At 44.0% G+C, this 15,874-nt stretch overlaps 2 protein-coding genes across 2 annotated transcripts in view; one reads left to right on the top strand and one right to left on the bottom strand.

Moving 5' to 3' along the window:
• NLK (nemo like kinase) overlaps positions 1–10,464 on the bottom strand; it is a 149,196-nt gene extending 138,732 nt beyond the window's left edge. Inside the window, exon 1 of the mRNA XM_049771765.1 lies at positions 9,460–10,464. Within this exon, the coding sequence (XP_049627722.1) occupies positions 9,460–9,917 (458 nt within the window). The 5' untranslated portion in view covers positions 9,918–10,464. The remainder of the gene's footprint in view (positions 1–9,459) is intronic.
• PIGS (phosphatidylinositol glycan anchor biosynthesis class S) overlaps positions 1–15,874 on the top strand; it is a 1,033,024-nt gene that overhangs the window by 479,834 nt on the left and 537,316 nt on the right. The window lies entirely within an intron of this gene.

Here is a 15,874-nt window from a genome sequence, read left to right as displayed (position 1 = left end):
GCTGTGGAAGGAATTGAATTCAGGGCCTGAAGTATGTGCTTCACCACTGTAAGCTATCTCTCTGACCATAAAAGTTCATTATTTAATTTTTCAAAATTATCTTTTGTTTTTTTTTTTGTGGGGGGGGCACACCCTGTGACACTCAGGGGTTACTCCTGGCTTGGGGGACCATATGGGACACCGAGGGATCAAACCCAGGTCTGTCCTGGGCCAGCCAGCTCAAGGCAAACACTATGCCACCACTGTGCTATCGCTCCAGCCCCTATCTTTTTCTTTTTGTATGTGATATAAGAGATTGAATTCAGGGCCTCACACATGTTAGACAATGGCTCTACCACTGAATAACAGTCCTTATTAAAAAATATTTGACTTTTTTTTTCTAAGCTGATGTTCAATACTATAACATGAATTTTCTCCCAAGAACAAAATTCATTTGTTTGTTTTGATTATTTTGGGGTTTTGAATATAATTTCAATAAAACACTGTCAGGAGTCTTAAGTACAAAATGACTTCTGTTACAAAGTATGGAGCTTCCAGCCCCAAGAAACCAATTTGGTATCACTAGATGGTACTACCTTTATTACCTAACTTTCTTTGCTTTAAATTTTATGACCATAAGCCTGTTTTTAAAAGTTTATTTGGAGGGGCCGGAGAGATAGCACAGTGGTGTTTGCTTTGCAAGCAGCCAATCCAGGACCTAACGTGGTTGGTTCAAATCCCGGTGTCCCATATGGTCCCCATGCCTGCCAGGAGCTATTTCTGAGCAGATAGCCAGGAGTAACCCCTGAGCGCTGCCGGGTGTGGCCCAAAAACCAAAAAAAAGAAAAGTTTATTTATTTGGAGTTAAAATTAACTCTATAGATTTCCACATTTCTAGTTTCACACTGATATTTTGTTATGTCTATAAGAGCACCAATTCCCTTTTTATGGTGCAAGCTCCGTTTCTTTAAAGCTCTTTTCACAATTCGGACATCCAAAAGAATCCAGCTGTGGCTGTTAATATCAATACTATGGATTCCTAACTTGTAAAGCACAGTTAATAATATGTATTCTTATAATACTACTCTTTCCAATGAAATTAACTCCAAAATTTTCCCAAAATATATCCTAAACAATTTTCCAAATTACTATTTTTGCTATTTGAGGGATATGAGGACCAGAGAAAACATCAGAAAGAGATGTTGCCTCCAATTTTCTCAACTAAGATGAGCAAACTATGCAATCTCTGCCATGCATAAGGATTTACACTTAATAATTTTCTTTAAATCAGCCACCTCACTAGAATCTTCTTTAGCAATTCGTATTTTTTTATCCCAACACAAATAAAATGAATTTCCAGGAAGTCAAACTTTGAAAATAAGGTTGTTCTTCATTCTTATATTCTGAGGGAAAAAAATCCATTTTAGGGGCCGGGCACAGTGGTAGGACGTTTGCCTTGTATGCAGGATGGTGGTTTGAATCCCGGCATTCCATATGGTCCCCTGAGTCTGCAGGGGGCAATTTCTGAGCGTACAGCCAGGAGTAGCCCCTGAGTGCTGCCGGGTATGACCCCAAAACAAACCAAAAAAAATTCGTTTTATAATATAAACTGTAACTTAAATAAAAAATATTGCAGATGACAGGATTGGAGAGATAGCACAGCAGTAGGGTGTTTGCCTTGCAAGCAGCTGATCCAGGACAGACCATGGTTAGAATCCCCTGTGCCTGCCCGGGGGCAATTTCTGAGCACAGAGACAGAAAGTCACCCCTGAGTGCTGCATGAGTGTGGCTGAACCCCCTCCCCGCCCCAAAACAAAACCACAGGAGAACTGGTCTATGGTAGAAAGTGCTGCTGAGTGTAACCGAAAACACAAAAAATAAATAAAAATATTAAAGATGACTAAAATATCTACCAAGTCTGTACAAATATGTACTGACTATATGTACTTACTATATGCAGCTTGCTTTTTAATTTTACTGTAGAGGCCACACCTGGCAGTGCTTGGCAGTCATGCACTTGGGACCTCACACATGAAAAGTATATGACCTACTCTACTATTCCCAGCCCTAGTTTGCTTTGGTGGGGAGTAGGAGCTCCCAAGTGGGGCTCGGGGAGCCACTCCACGTAATTCTCTGCCAACCTGATAGATCAGTGTATCAAAGTGAAGGCCTGAGAATACAGTATTGGTCAGGGCCATAAGGTGCTGGGAATTAACTGCTTCACCCCAGCAGTGCTCAGGGGCCTAACGAGCTACACATAGTAATCATAAGGTTGCTAAGGAATTGAACTAGTCTCAACCCCCGTGAAAGGCATATGTCTTAACACCTGTACTATTTCTCTGGCTCCCTAATTTGCTTTTATTTATTTTTTTTTTTACTTTTTTTTTTTTGGTTTTTGGGCCACATCCGGCGGTGCTCAAGGGTTACTCCTGGCTGTCTGCTCAGAAATAGCTCCTGGCAGGCACGGGGGACCATATGGGACACCGGGATTCGAACCAACCACTTTTTGGTCCTGGATCGGCTGCTTGCAAGGCAAACACCGCTGAGCTATCTCTCCGGGCCCCCTAATTTGCTTTTAATTGAGAAAATACAGCAGAATATTTTTCACTCTGCTTCACCATAATAAGCTTGTCTCTTTGTCATACAGACCAATAGAGACTCTACTTAACATATTTAAAGTCATGACCCCACCAAAAAAGATAAATAAAATAAAAAATAAAAAAGGGGTCAGAGAGATAGCATGGAGGTAAGGCGTTTGTCCTGCATGCAGAAGGATGGTGGTTCGAATCCAGGCACCCCATATGGTTCCCTGAGCCTACCAGGAGCGATTTCTGAGCGTGGAGCCAGGAGTAACCCCTGAGCTCTGCCAGGTGTGACCCAAAAACCAAAGAATAAAATAAAAATAAATATAAAGTCATGATCCCAAAAATATTCAGTATGTTGATTTCACCTGGTAAATCTGATCTCTGAAGCCACGTATTTTGATTTTGCTACCAACAATAACTTCTAAACCAGCTAACATTGGGTGTCAGTGAGATAGTAGAAGTAGCTGACCCTGGTTTTATCCTCAGCACTGTACCTGGTCCCCAGAAGACCATTAGGAGAGACTTCAGAGCCTGAAGTAAACTTTGAACACCTCCAGATATGCTTCCCCCCAAAAAATTTAAAAATAGCTAACATTTATTGTATCATTATTTTATGCTAGACAATATACTTATTGACTCTAAGGATTACTTTATTTAATCCTCATACCATTTTCATAATAAATGGTACTTTTATTCATTTTAGGGGGACAATAGGAGAGGAACATTAAGTCCTGTGATCAGGACTTAATTCTGGCTCTGCAGTTAAGGATCACTCCTAGTGGGGATCAGGAGACCATAGTAATCCTGGGTATCAAATTCAAGTAGGTTGTGTGAAACAAGCGTCCTGGTCACTTCAATTTCTCTCCAGCCCCTATCCTTATTTTGCAGATGACAAATATAAATAGTTAATCAGAATTAAAAAGAGCTTGTATCACTATAGTTGGTTTAAAATATTTAAATGAAAGTGATTTATTTGGGGCCAGAGAGACAGTACAGGGTAGGGGATTTGCCTTGGAAGCAACTGATCCAGGATAGACGGTGGTTCGAATCCCGGCATTCCATATGGTCCCCCATGCCTGCCAGGAGCAATTTCTGAGCACTGAACCAGAAGTGCCCTGAGAGTCGCCAGGTGTGACCCAAAAACTAACAACAACAAAAAGTGATTTATTTAATATTTGAAATTTATTAAGAAAAATAAAATCCAGGGGCCGGGTAGGTGGCGCTGGAGGTAAGGTGTCTGCCTTGCAAGCGCTAGCCAAGGAAGGACCGCGGTTCGATCCCCCGGCGTCCCATATGGTCCCCCCATGCCAGGGGCGATTTCTGAGCACATAGCCAGGAGTAACCCCTGAGCGTCAAACGGGTGTGGCCCAAAAACCAAAAAAAAAAAAAAAAAAAAAAAAAAAAAGAAAAATAAAATCCAAAGTTCTCCAACTTGAAGTACAAAAACAACCAAATAAATCTCCAAATCTTTAATCATTGAATTAAGCAAATATATAATCAAAACACTAATTTTATAAAGTAAAAACTTTTCCCAGACTCACTTTCATCAAAAGGGCTAATATATACCATTAATTCAGTCTATTTTATTTCCTATGTCCAATGTCAAAACTGTCTTTGTCATCAAATCTCTCTCCTGTCAAATTCCTCAAACTTTTTTTTTGTTGTTTTGGTTTTTTTGGGGGTCACACCCAGCAGCACTCAAAGGTTACTCCTGGCTCCATGCTCAGAAAGTGCTCCTGGCAGGCTCGGGGGACCATATGGGATGCCGGGATTTGAACCAATGACCTTCTGCATGAAAGGCAAACACCTTACCTCCATGCTATCTCTTCCGGCCCCAAATTCCTCAAACTTTTTTAAGTATACACTTTCTTAGTCCCTAAAACCTTATGTTATAAAAGCCTCTGTTCTAAAATTTTCACATCTTTCCTTTCCGGTAGTAAATGTGAACTACAATGGGGCCGGGCGGTGGCGCTAAAGGTAAGGTGCCTGCCTTTCCTGCGTTAGCCTTGGACGGACCGCGGTTCGATCCCCCGGTGTCCCATATGGTCCCCCAAGCCAGGAGCAACTTCTGAGCGCATAGCCAAGAGTAACCCCTGAGCGTTACCGGGTGTGGCCCAAAAACAAAAAAAAAAAAAAAAAAAATGTGAACTACAAAGTGAGTTGGGTTTGAGTTCTGGTTTTGCATTATGAAAATGTCCACGTGAGACCTGAAGATCAAGTTACATATAATTCTTTTATAACACACCAACAAAATTCTGGACAAATTGAGTATATCGCAGACTAAACCCATGATCATATTACCAAGTATACTAGAATCCGTACTCTGAGATAAAACACCACAGCAGGTAGTTGTTAATGAAACCTTAATTGAACTGTCAAAGCACCATCTTTACCAGCAACCTAACAGGTAATTCACTACTTTTACACAACTGTCCGACATTGATAAGTCATTTCACTGTTTAAATTCAGCAGAAAGATAAATCAAGCTTGGCAAACTAGACTATTAAATAGTAAATCTGAATGGTAAAATGCTGCATCACTTCTGCTTAAGTATCTTTCTTTACCGACATGGAGAAACAATATTCCTTCAAAAATACTTGCAACACTGTGGCCAGAGAGAGAGTACATCCATAGGGAATTTGTCTCACATAGCCAACCTGAGTTCAATCCCTGGCACCCTATATAGCCAACCCCACCACCACATCAGGAGTGATCCCTGAGCAGTCAAAAATAAGCACTGAATACTGCCCTGCCCCCACCCAAAAAATTGCATGTAATGTTTCTAGTCATTGAGTGCATGTCAAGAAAAAGAAATGAATGGAGACAACATTGCTGGTGGGAATGTCCCTGATAAAATGTCACTGTGTACCTAAAAAATTACTGTGAAAGATTTGTAATCCACTTTGGTCCCAAAAAAAAAAAAAAAAAATATATATATATATATGAAAGGAGAAAAAAAAGAAATGAAGGCAAACACACTTTCGTATACAATGCCCAAAAAAAAATGTCTTAAAGTTACTTATCTGAATAAAAGTGAACTTTATGGGGACAAAGCAGTGGCGCAAAGCAATAAGGTGTCTGCCTTGCAGTTCAATCCCCCAGCGTCCCATATGATCCCCCAAGCCAGGAGGGATTTCTGAGCACATAGCCTGAGAGGTCACCGGGTGTGGCCAAAAAGAAAAAAAGTGAACTTGATAACATCCCAGCAGTAACATGGTACTTTAAATCAGATGATAGATAATTTTGAGAATATTTTTATGTTCCATTTTAATAATTTTAGAAAATAGCTGTTTGAGATTCATTAGGTGTTTTCTAAATCACAAACATCTGATTCAGTTACTTTAAAAGGCAGGTAAACAGTGAGTTTCAAAATACCAATATATGGGCCTGAAAAGATAAAGCACTTGCCTAGCATGCCAGTAACCTCTGAGTTTAATCCCTAACACCGCATGGTCCCCAGAGCATCACCAGCAGTGATCCTAAGCAAACAGCCAGGAGTAAGTCCTGAATACAGCCAGGTATCGTTCCAAAATAAAAGAAATATACAATAAAAGTGTAACTCAATCTGGTTTGGTGCTCAAATCTCCAATTTTAACAATCTTATGAAGTTAGTTTCTTATAGTAGTTACATTCCAAATATAGCGGCTGAAAGGTAGCTCAAACGATTTGAGTGGATCAAGGCCAAACCAATACAGTGAGGGTGTAAAGCTTGCTTGAAACAGTTGACTGGGATTTGATCCCCAGCATTCCATATGAGCCCTAATTCCACCAGGAGTAATTCCTGAGAGCAGAGAAACTCCTGATCATTGAAGGCTATGGACGAAAACAAAACAGGTTGCTTAGCATGCAGAAGGCCCAACTGGAGCCTGAAAGTTCTGAAAGGAGTGACCTCCAAGGTACAGTGCTTAGGACAGTCCATAAGCAATGGGGGGTATGAGCCCCTCCCCATCCAAATCTAATGAACAATTCAGAAAGTGATCAATATATAAATGTAAAAATAGAAAAGTATTTACATACTAAAACACACACCTGGAACTCTTCCCTTTTTTTCATATCAAATTGTTTTTCACCTGTAACAGCTGATAAAAAAACACTCCTTGAAGCTAACTAGAAAAACCTGGTTAAAGAACAAAGCCAGACCTGACCAGGAGAATCAAGTAACCAAGCAGTAAAGATGCCCACAGCACTATTAGGTGCTGAGAAAAAAAAAAGTCACCAGTTCTTACCCTCAAGGGGCTTACAAACAGCCATTAAGACAAGAGAAAACACTGTATAATATCTAGTGTATAATAGAGGCTAGTGTACAGAAAGTACATTTACCATAACACAGATGGTGGGGGGGGGGTCAATCAATGAACCGTCTAAATGGATTCAAATCAAACACATGCAGATTTTCATAGGTGGGTCATTCTGAATACCCTCTACGGGGCTGGGGGTGAGGAGAGGAAAGATAGTTAAACAGACTGAGTGACCACTTGCTTAATAGATAGAAGGCTCAGATTTAACACCTTCCATCACATGGTCCTCAGAGCAACCCACCAGTACAAGAGCATAGAGCACCAGCAGATGAGGCCCCAAAACAGAAAACACAATGCCCTCTACCAGAATGTTTGCTGTGCAGATGATCTAAGTACTCTAGTTCCTCATCTCTCTTCTCTTCTTTCTTTGAAAACCAACTTAAAGTTAAAACTTCTACTAATCTGGCTGAAGCAACAGCACAGCAGGTAGGGCATTTGCCTTGCATGTGACCAACTCAAATTCAATCTCTGGCATCCCATTTGGTCCCCTAAGCCTGCCAGGAGTGACTTTTGAGCTCAGAGCCAGGAATAACCCCTGGGCACCATCAATGTAGTCCCCCCCCCCCCCCGAAAAAAAAAAACCAAACACAAATAAAACAATTCATTGGAGCTGGAGTGGTAGGTAGGCATGGCTGACCAAAGATTGATCCCTGAGTGCAGAGCCAAAACCCTGGGTATTGCCTAGTGTTGGGGCATCTCCCCCCAAAAAGAAACTTCAACAACTCATAAAACCATCTGATAGAATTGTAGATAGGGAAGTCAGCACCTTTAGAATATTGTTAAGAATAGTGTCAAGAATGTAATACCCTGTTTTCCTTTCAATATCTATAGTTCCTAGCATATGCAAAACACTTAAGATGAAATAGAATATGCAGATCTAAGAAAATCTAAACAAATAAGCAATCACTGTTAAACTCTAAAGCCAAGGATAAACTTCTTCCTGTCCTCCCCAAGCTTTGAAATCCTTAAGGGGTTAGTCAAGGAATGGAAGCTCTCGGTGTATACAATCTCTAAGGATCAGCTAAGGAAGAGAGGAGAGGACTGTAGGAAAAGCCAAGTCCCCAAGCAGTGACTCCAGAGGCACCATCACTCCTCTCCACTCCACTCTCCTCCAGGAATCCCACACACCTTGGAGAAAGGCAGCACTGCAGCAGCAACGGCCTTGCAGAGCTGGCTGAAAAGACAGTGGACTCTACTAGTTAAAAAAAAAAAAAAAAAAGAATCAAATTGTTTAATAGGCTACATTGTAAAATCTGAACTATAATAATGATAGTCATATCATTAGACTGGAGTAGTGACAAAAGGAGACATTTATTGGGCTAGTTTCAAAGAATACATTTTCCTGTGCTTTGGGGGGCTTTTCTAGAGATGAACAAGAATGTATTTCTGAATACACAGAGAACAACAATTCATCTCTCCACACCAGGATCCTTCGTCCTTGGAAAAAGAACTCGATTCACTTTAATTTTGAAAGGAACAGAACCTCCCAACGGTATATTCATTGCACACTACTGATTATCCTAAGAGGGGCAAAGAGACAAATATGTTGCGTTTACGCCCATAGGCTTTTAAAAACTATCCCAGCACTAACTAGCAAAAGTAGAGCAGTCTCACATATTTTTAAAAGTGAAACTCCTACTAGAGCAAGAAACTGAGGGATTACAGCAACTGAAGAGGCATGAAAGGACACTAAAACATTACACCAAATGTGGGCCACTGCCTAACTACAGTCTACTGACCTCATTTGTGGTACTCATGTGTGAGGCTATATTTAATGAACTCTTATCAAAAGCCGAAGGCCACATACTTCCCCCAACTGTAGCTTCCCGGTTTAAAATAAACCACTCGAGCAATGACTTAACTCATTCAACTACGAACCCTAACTTCCTTCTGGGGATTAAAATCACACATTCCGGAATGAAAAGACAGAAAGTGGCTCAAGTAGTTATGCTAAGAATATACCTCTGGGCCCGGAGAGATAGCACAGCGGCGTTTGCCTTGCAAGCAACCAATCCAGGACCAAAGGTGGTTGGTTCGAATCCCGGTGTCCCATATGGTCCCCCGTGCCTGCCAGGAGTTATTTCTGATCAGACAGCCAGGAGTGACCCCTGAGCACTGCCGGGTGTGGCCAAAAACCAAAAACCAAAAAAAAAAAAAAAGAATATACCTCTGACAAGACTATTAAAAAGAACTAAGTTGGGGTGGGGCACTGTGACAAGTGCTACAATGGGCAGCTAATGTAAACGAAATGGGTCGAGATAACCACAGACTTGGTAGGAATAGGCATTGCATCCTCTCATCTGTTGAGTCCAAATTCCAGGGGCTTGTGTCAGGTCTAAGCCCGAAGTTTGGCAGACAGCAAACGGAAGTGCGTGGCTCATCCAAAGAGCTGTCACCCCAGTTTGCCGTGTCTACGAAACCCACTCATTCAGGTTTCCTTCCTCTGTATGTACCAGAAGGTGGCTGCCTACGGTCGAGTTGAGACGCTCGGCTTCTCCACTTGGATCCACATGGAGCAAAAGCAGGAGGGCAGTCTGGCCCAATGAGAAGAGGCACCAAGAGTAGAAACCAACCAGACTTTTTCTTGGGATACTCACCAGACAACACCAAAGGCTCCATATCCAATAGGTCTATCGGGCTCAATGTCCAGCTGCTGTTGTGGATGATGCGAGTGTTGATGATGGTGTGCCTTCACTGTAGCAGCTGCAGCGGCCTGTACCTGAGCTGGGGCTGCTGCAGCTGGTCCAGGAGCCTGACCCGGTGCCGGTGATGGGAAATATGGCTGTTGTTGCCCAGGGTTTAACATGGCAGCAGCTGCGGCCGCCGCTGCAGCCGCTGCGGCCGCCGAAGAGGTATGCTGCTGTACAGGGTGCACGGCAGCGGCCGAGCCTGGGTGCAGATGGTGCTGGGGGTGGTGGTGGTGGTGCAGGTGAGGAGGAGGCAGGTGTGGAAGGTGGTGGTGATGGTGGTGGTGGTGACCTGCTGCTGCCGCAGATGCACCGCCATTGTAAGCCGCCATCATTTTTGCGTTGGCTCTGGCGCCACAAAGAGACATTCAAGAAAATGCCCTTTGATTTGGTAAGCAAACTGGGTCAAGCTGTCATTTGGCCATTTAAAAAAATGAAGGGGAAAAAACCACTCACGCCACCTCCGAAACAACATAGAGCGGTTGGAGCTTTATGTCTTCATCAGTCAATCCAAAGGAGTGAGAGGATCTTGGTGGATAATTTGAGGGTGGGGTGGGGGGGATAAGCGTGTGTTTGTGTGTTTGTGTGTGTGTGTGTGTGTGTGTGTGTGTGTGTGTGTGTGTGTGTGGCCAGGGATGGGTTGCCAACCAAAGAAAAAGGAAAAGGAGAAAAAAAGAAAAAAGAAAAAAAGGGACAAGGGACCCGTTCCCCCCAGGATTCCTGCCACAAGTGGGTACTAAAACTCCATCCTTAATTGGGGGGAGGTTCCAACTTGGAAGGTGGGAATGGAGAAGGCCAAGCCTCGCGCCCCCCTGAACTCCACAGTCGAAAAAGAAGATCAGGGCACACGCCACCCCGAGAATCTTGTGCGAGGGTGGACTCAGCTACCCCTTCCATCCCCACATCCTTTGCTCAAGTCCCACAGCACCTCCTCAAAAAGGCAACAACCAGGGGGAGGACTCCCAGCACCAGTCTAAGACTGAGGAAGTCTTAAGAGGATGGGGAGAAAAAATGTCCATGCAGGGAGACCAGCTTCCCCCCCCCTCGATGGCTCAGGCCTTCCTACATCTCCCCCTACTCTTCGCCAGGCAAGGCCTGCTGGGGGGGGGGGGGGACACTAAACTTTGCAGAACAGAAAGAGCCAGGGGAGGTGGAGGAGGAGGAGGAGAGGGGGCGACAGGGAGGGCCGGAGGGAGAGAAAGGGAACCGGTGCAAAGTGAAGGAAGGGATCAGACGTGCGGAGAGAATGAAAGAAGAGGTGGGCAAGCGCTCGGACGCCCAGAAGCCCAGGGAACCGCCCCGGGATGAGCTTCAGGGTCCCGGGGCCGGAGAATAGGAGCCCGGGAGGCCGTGGGAAGCGAGCCGGCTCCGACCCCCGCGGCCGCCGGTTGCTGCTGCTGCCGCTGCTGCTGCTGCTGCTGAGGGTCGGGGGGGAGAGCGGGTGGGTCCCCCCGAGCGACGGCCCCCGCAGGGCTCAAGGCTGCTCCGTCTCCCCCCTCCCCCCCACCCGGCTCCCGGGACCGCGGCCGCTTCGCTGCTCAGACGCTGCGGCCGCTTTTCTTCCTCAGCCGCCGCCGCCGCCGCCGCCTCCTCAGCCGCCAGTGTGCCGCCCGCCGCGGCCGGACTCACCTCCCCTAAGCCTGAGCCAAGCCGGATAGAGCGGAGCCAGCGGCGGACACGCGCAACCAGCCGCCGAGGCCCCGCCCCCCGCCTCACTCTCACCGGCTGTCCCAGCCAATCCACGCCCACTTGTCCGCGTCCGCGTCCAATCCCGAGCCCGCAGCTTCAGACGGGCGTGCCGTTCGGCCAATAGCGGCGAGGGGTGGGTCTCCTAGGGAAATCCCGCCCCGGATTCGGGATGGGCGGATAGAACGGCCAATCAAAAGGCAAGGTGTTGTCTGAGCGACGGGCCCGAGAGCGAATGAGAAAGCAAAGATCTCTGTGACATTTTCTTGCGCCTCTCTCCTCTTTTCTTTTTCTTCTTTTTTTTTTTTTTTTTTGGCAGGAGCAGGAAGCTGCGTGCTAAGCCCGCCTGCAAAAAAAGCTGGAAGAGATGGGTGGGATTGAAGAGCCAATCATGGCCAGGGGACCAAGAACAGACTAGCCAATCCTGGGATTGAAGATGAAGTGGGCTGGGACTTGGCGATGGGGGGCTCGGATAGACACTTGACTTAACAAATTAAAAGGAAGATTGGTTTTGATCCCACCTTTGAGACGTCCGATAGGTCGGGATCGTTGGAGCAGTCACTGTCAAATCAGCAACGATCGCGCTAGGGGCGGAGTCCCACTAATGGGGTGGGTTCTCCAGAGAGGGGCGTGGTTAGAGTGAAGAAGGCGGAGTCTAAATTCTCCAGATCCATTGATAAGATTCTATCTCTCTTTTAAGGCAGAAAGTGTGAAGAAATGAGGGTAGGAGTAGGGAAAAACAAATGGAAAGTTGGAGCAAGAAAAATCACAGAAGAAACTCAATAGGCTTTGACAGCAGCGTGTTCTCTACAGCAAATTCTGATTTTGGCAAAAAGGAATTATTTCTACCGTGCACAACTCCGTTCCCCATAGAAGATCTTTAAGACATTAACAACAACAAAATTAAAAAAAAAAAAACCAACAAAAAATAATTGCCATAAAAAGTGTGATTTTATTCCATGCTTTCTAAGTCTGGTAAGTTATGATCATTGAAGTCTTCCTAGAACATTTCTTGTTGGCATAACTTACTTTCTGAATTTACTTTTCTTATAAAACATGAAACAATAAATTTGGAACCTGTGCTTACTAACACTTCTCAGAATTCTGGGAAAGTTATTTTTCAGAATATTCTTTAATTCCTCCATTGACTGCTCACTCCTCCCCTTCCAATCATTTTTTTACTTTGTTATATTTTAGATTTATCCCCCATAAATGGCAGAGGGTCAAACACACTTGGCTGTAGAGTGCACACATTTATTGTAGTGCTTGAAACTTGTATATAAAAAAATCACTCAGTTATGGTAGTGAAAATCCCAAATGGCAATAGTACCCGGAGTCAAAAATCTCTATCACACACTTACAAGGAAACACTAAACTATGCCGAAGGCCTAATAATAAGTCTTAAACACTCTTGGGTGTTTTTTGTTTGTTTGGTATCATACCAAAGGGTAAGGAAAAGCTTATTCATGTGGTATCCTGCTGCTTGGGGGTCACTCCTGACTGTGATGGCAGACCACATGGTTTCAGGAATAAAATACAGGGTCTCTTTCATACAAAACACATTGTATGATCTCTATAGTCTATAAGCAATTTTAAATACTTTAAAATATTCCCTTATCCGAGTTACCACAGCATTATCCAAATCTATACCAAAAGCACCTTCAATACTTTATAAAGCAATCCTCCTCTAATCCTTCTCTTCAATCTCCTTCTCACTGCAATCTTTGAAAAACTACAAGCCTACACTAAAAAAATAGTAAGTCTAATGAACTTAACTTGTTCTGGTTCCTGACTTCCCCATATGTTGTATCCCTCACCTCCACCTAAGCCTCAGACATTCTAAATGTCTTTTAGTTTTCCAATGGCTTGTTGGTTCTAAGACTTCTAATTATCTTCCACCCCAAATACTCCCCACCCACCCTCCACTCCTCTATCTTATCAGTTAGGTTGTTCCCATCTTCACTAAATTTCACTTTTTTTTTTTTCCTGAAAAGCTTTCCCTGAGCCTCTTGTAGCATATTTGTTGCTTATCTATCTCCATGTACTGCCTCCCTGATAGCAATGAGAAGAACTCTGTGTTTTCTTTGTTCTCTGAGTACCACCAAGACAAAAGGCTGGTTTGTTCCACTCATTCCCGCACTCTTGTTTCCTAGGACAGTCTATAGGCTGTAGAGATTTAAGATCTGCACAATTTCTGAGTGCAGGAGAAGCTGCTACTAATCCGAGATCTGTCGTTTCCTAGCTCAATGACTTAAACTAGGCAATTTAACTATCCAATCTGAATCTCAGTTGCCTTAATTGAAAATGAAAACAATGTGAGTCTCATTGAATTGAGGTAAGAGTTAAATGAGGTAATGTACTTAAAAGTTATGGGGCCGGGCGGTGGCGCTAAAGGTAAGGTGCCTGCCTTGCCTGCGCTAGCCTTGGACAGACCGCGGTTCCATCCCCCGGTGTCCCATATGGTCCCCCAAGCCAGGAGCAACTTCTGAGCGCATAGCCAGGAGTAACCCCTGAGCGTTACCGGGTGTGGCCCAAAAACCCAAAAAAAAAAAAGTTATTGTGAAAGAGTAAAAGTTAAGTGTAAGCTAATTCGCTTTCTCTATTTTTTCTTCACATAATATGGGGTGATTTTCCAACTTCCCAAAGTATATCAGACTTGTCTAAAATGTAGTTTCCTAGAAGCCTATTATATAGGCTTCTATGTCACAGTCTCAGGTCTCACCCCAGATCTACTGAATCAGAATCTCTTGGGATGGAAGACTAGAAATCTGCCTTACAGGCATTCCAGATGATTTTCACACACTTTAGACTTCAAGAACAAGGGGCTGAGCCTTCTTCAGCACAGTTTGCTTTTCAGCACCTCGATGCATGTGGTATCAATCAATAAATCCCATCCACCAAAAAAATAATTGCACAGTGAGAGTTGTTTATATCTGCAAAACATTTGTTGGGCACTAACTATATCTAGGCACCAAAATAGCCTCAGCATTGGGGGAGGATAGGTCTGTGAATTAACAAGATCTCTACCCTCCAGAAGCTCCATGTATGGTGCATGAGTCTGTAAAATGGTGTGTGCTCACTAGGGCATTTATTAAGTCATTAAACCCCAGGAAAAAAGTTAGCACAATTATTTCTGCCTACTTCTTACTTCATCTTTCTAAAAAATGTCCATTTGGGGACCAGGAATATGACACAAGTGGTAGAGTACATTAATTGAGTGAGACACAACCTGGACCCTGACTATGGTCCCCAGTACTACCATTGCTACCACAGCAATAGCTAAGTGACCATCTGCCAGTGATTTATAATATACATTATATACAGAGTAGTATATGTGTACAAAATTTACAAAGAAATGATGACCTCCTGCATGAAAGGCAAATGCCTTACCTCCATGCTATCTCTCTGGCCCCCCAGGAGCCTGGCTCTACGATCAGAAATCACTCCTGGGGGGCCGGAGAGATAGCATGGAGGTAAGGCATTTGCCTTTCATGCAGGAGGTCAGCAGTTCGAATCCCGGAGTCCCATATGGTTCCCCGTGCCTGCCAGGAGCGATTTCTGAGCCTGGAGCCAGGAATAACCCTGAGCACTGCCGGGTGTGACCCAAAAACCACCAAAAAAAAAAAAAAATTAACCAGATTAACTAAATTCCCTTAAAATGCTTGGATTAAAATAAATTATTATTAAAAAAAAGAAAAAGAAAAGAAATCACTCCTGGCAGGCTCGGGGGATCATATGGGATGTCGGATTCGAACCACCGTCCTTCTGTATGCAAGAGAAACGCCTTATCTCCATGCTATCTCTCCGGCCCCTAGACTGGGCTATTTTACTTACTTTTTTAGCAGTTTATTGATTGATTGATTGATTGATTGGTTTTAGGGCCGCACCTGGCGATGGCCAGGGGTACTCCTGGCTCTGTGCTCAGAAATCGCTCCTGGCAGGCTCAAGGGACCACATGGGATGCCAGGAATTGAACCTGGTCCGTCCTGGGTTGGCCAAATGCAAGGCAAATGCCCTACCGCTGTGCTATCTCTCTGGTCCCTAGACTTAGCTATTTTAAATATATTTTAATGTTTTGTTTACCTCAATATATCCAAAATATTGTAATCAACAGGGGCTGGAGAGATACCACAGCAGTATGGCATTTGCCTTGCATACAGCCAACCCAGGACAGACAGAGGTTCAATTCCTGGTTTCCCATAGCATCCCCAAGCTGCCAAGAGCGATTTCTGAGCGCAGACCCAGGAGTAACCCCTGAGTGCGACCGGGTGTGACCCCAAAACAAACAAACAATGTAGTCAATATAAATGTAATCAATATAAAAAGGATGTTTAGTATTTGTCTATATTGTTACCATGTCTTCAAACTCTGACTATTTGCGGGGGGTGGGGGTGGGGCGCGGGGAAGGAGGTTATTTGTTGCGGTATTTTTGTTTGGTTGGTTTGGAGCCACACCTGGTTGTGCATTCAGAAATAACACCTGGTAGACTTAGGAGATCATAATGGATTCTGGGGATCACAAACAACCTACCTGCTGTGCTATCCTACAACCCTTTTTAGGTTTGTTTGTTTTGGGGCCACACCCGGTGATGCTCAGGAGTTACTTATTTTGTTTGTTTGTTTGTTTGTTTTTAGGCCAC

This window comes from Suncus etruscus, chromosome 1 (assembly GCF_024139225.1).
Source record: "Suncus etruscus isolate mSunEtr1 chromosome 1, mSunEtr1.pri.cur, whole genome shotgun sequence".
Taxonomy (NCBI): domain Eukaryota; kingdom Metazoa; phylum Chordata; class Mammalia; order Eulipotyphla; family Soricidae; genus Suncus; species Suncus etruscus.
This window is presented reverse-complemented; position numbering and strand designations above follow the sequence as displayed.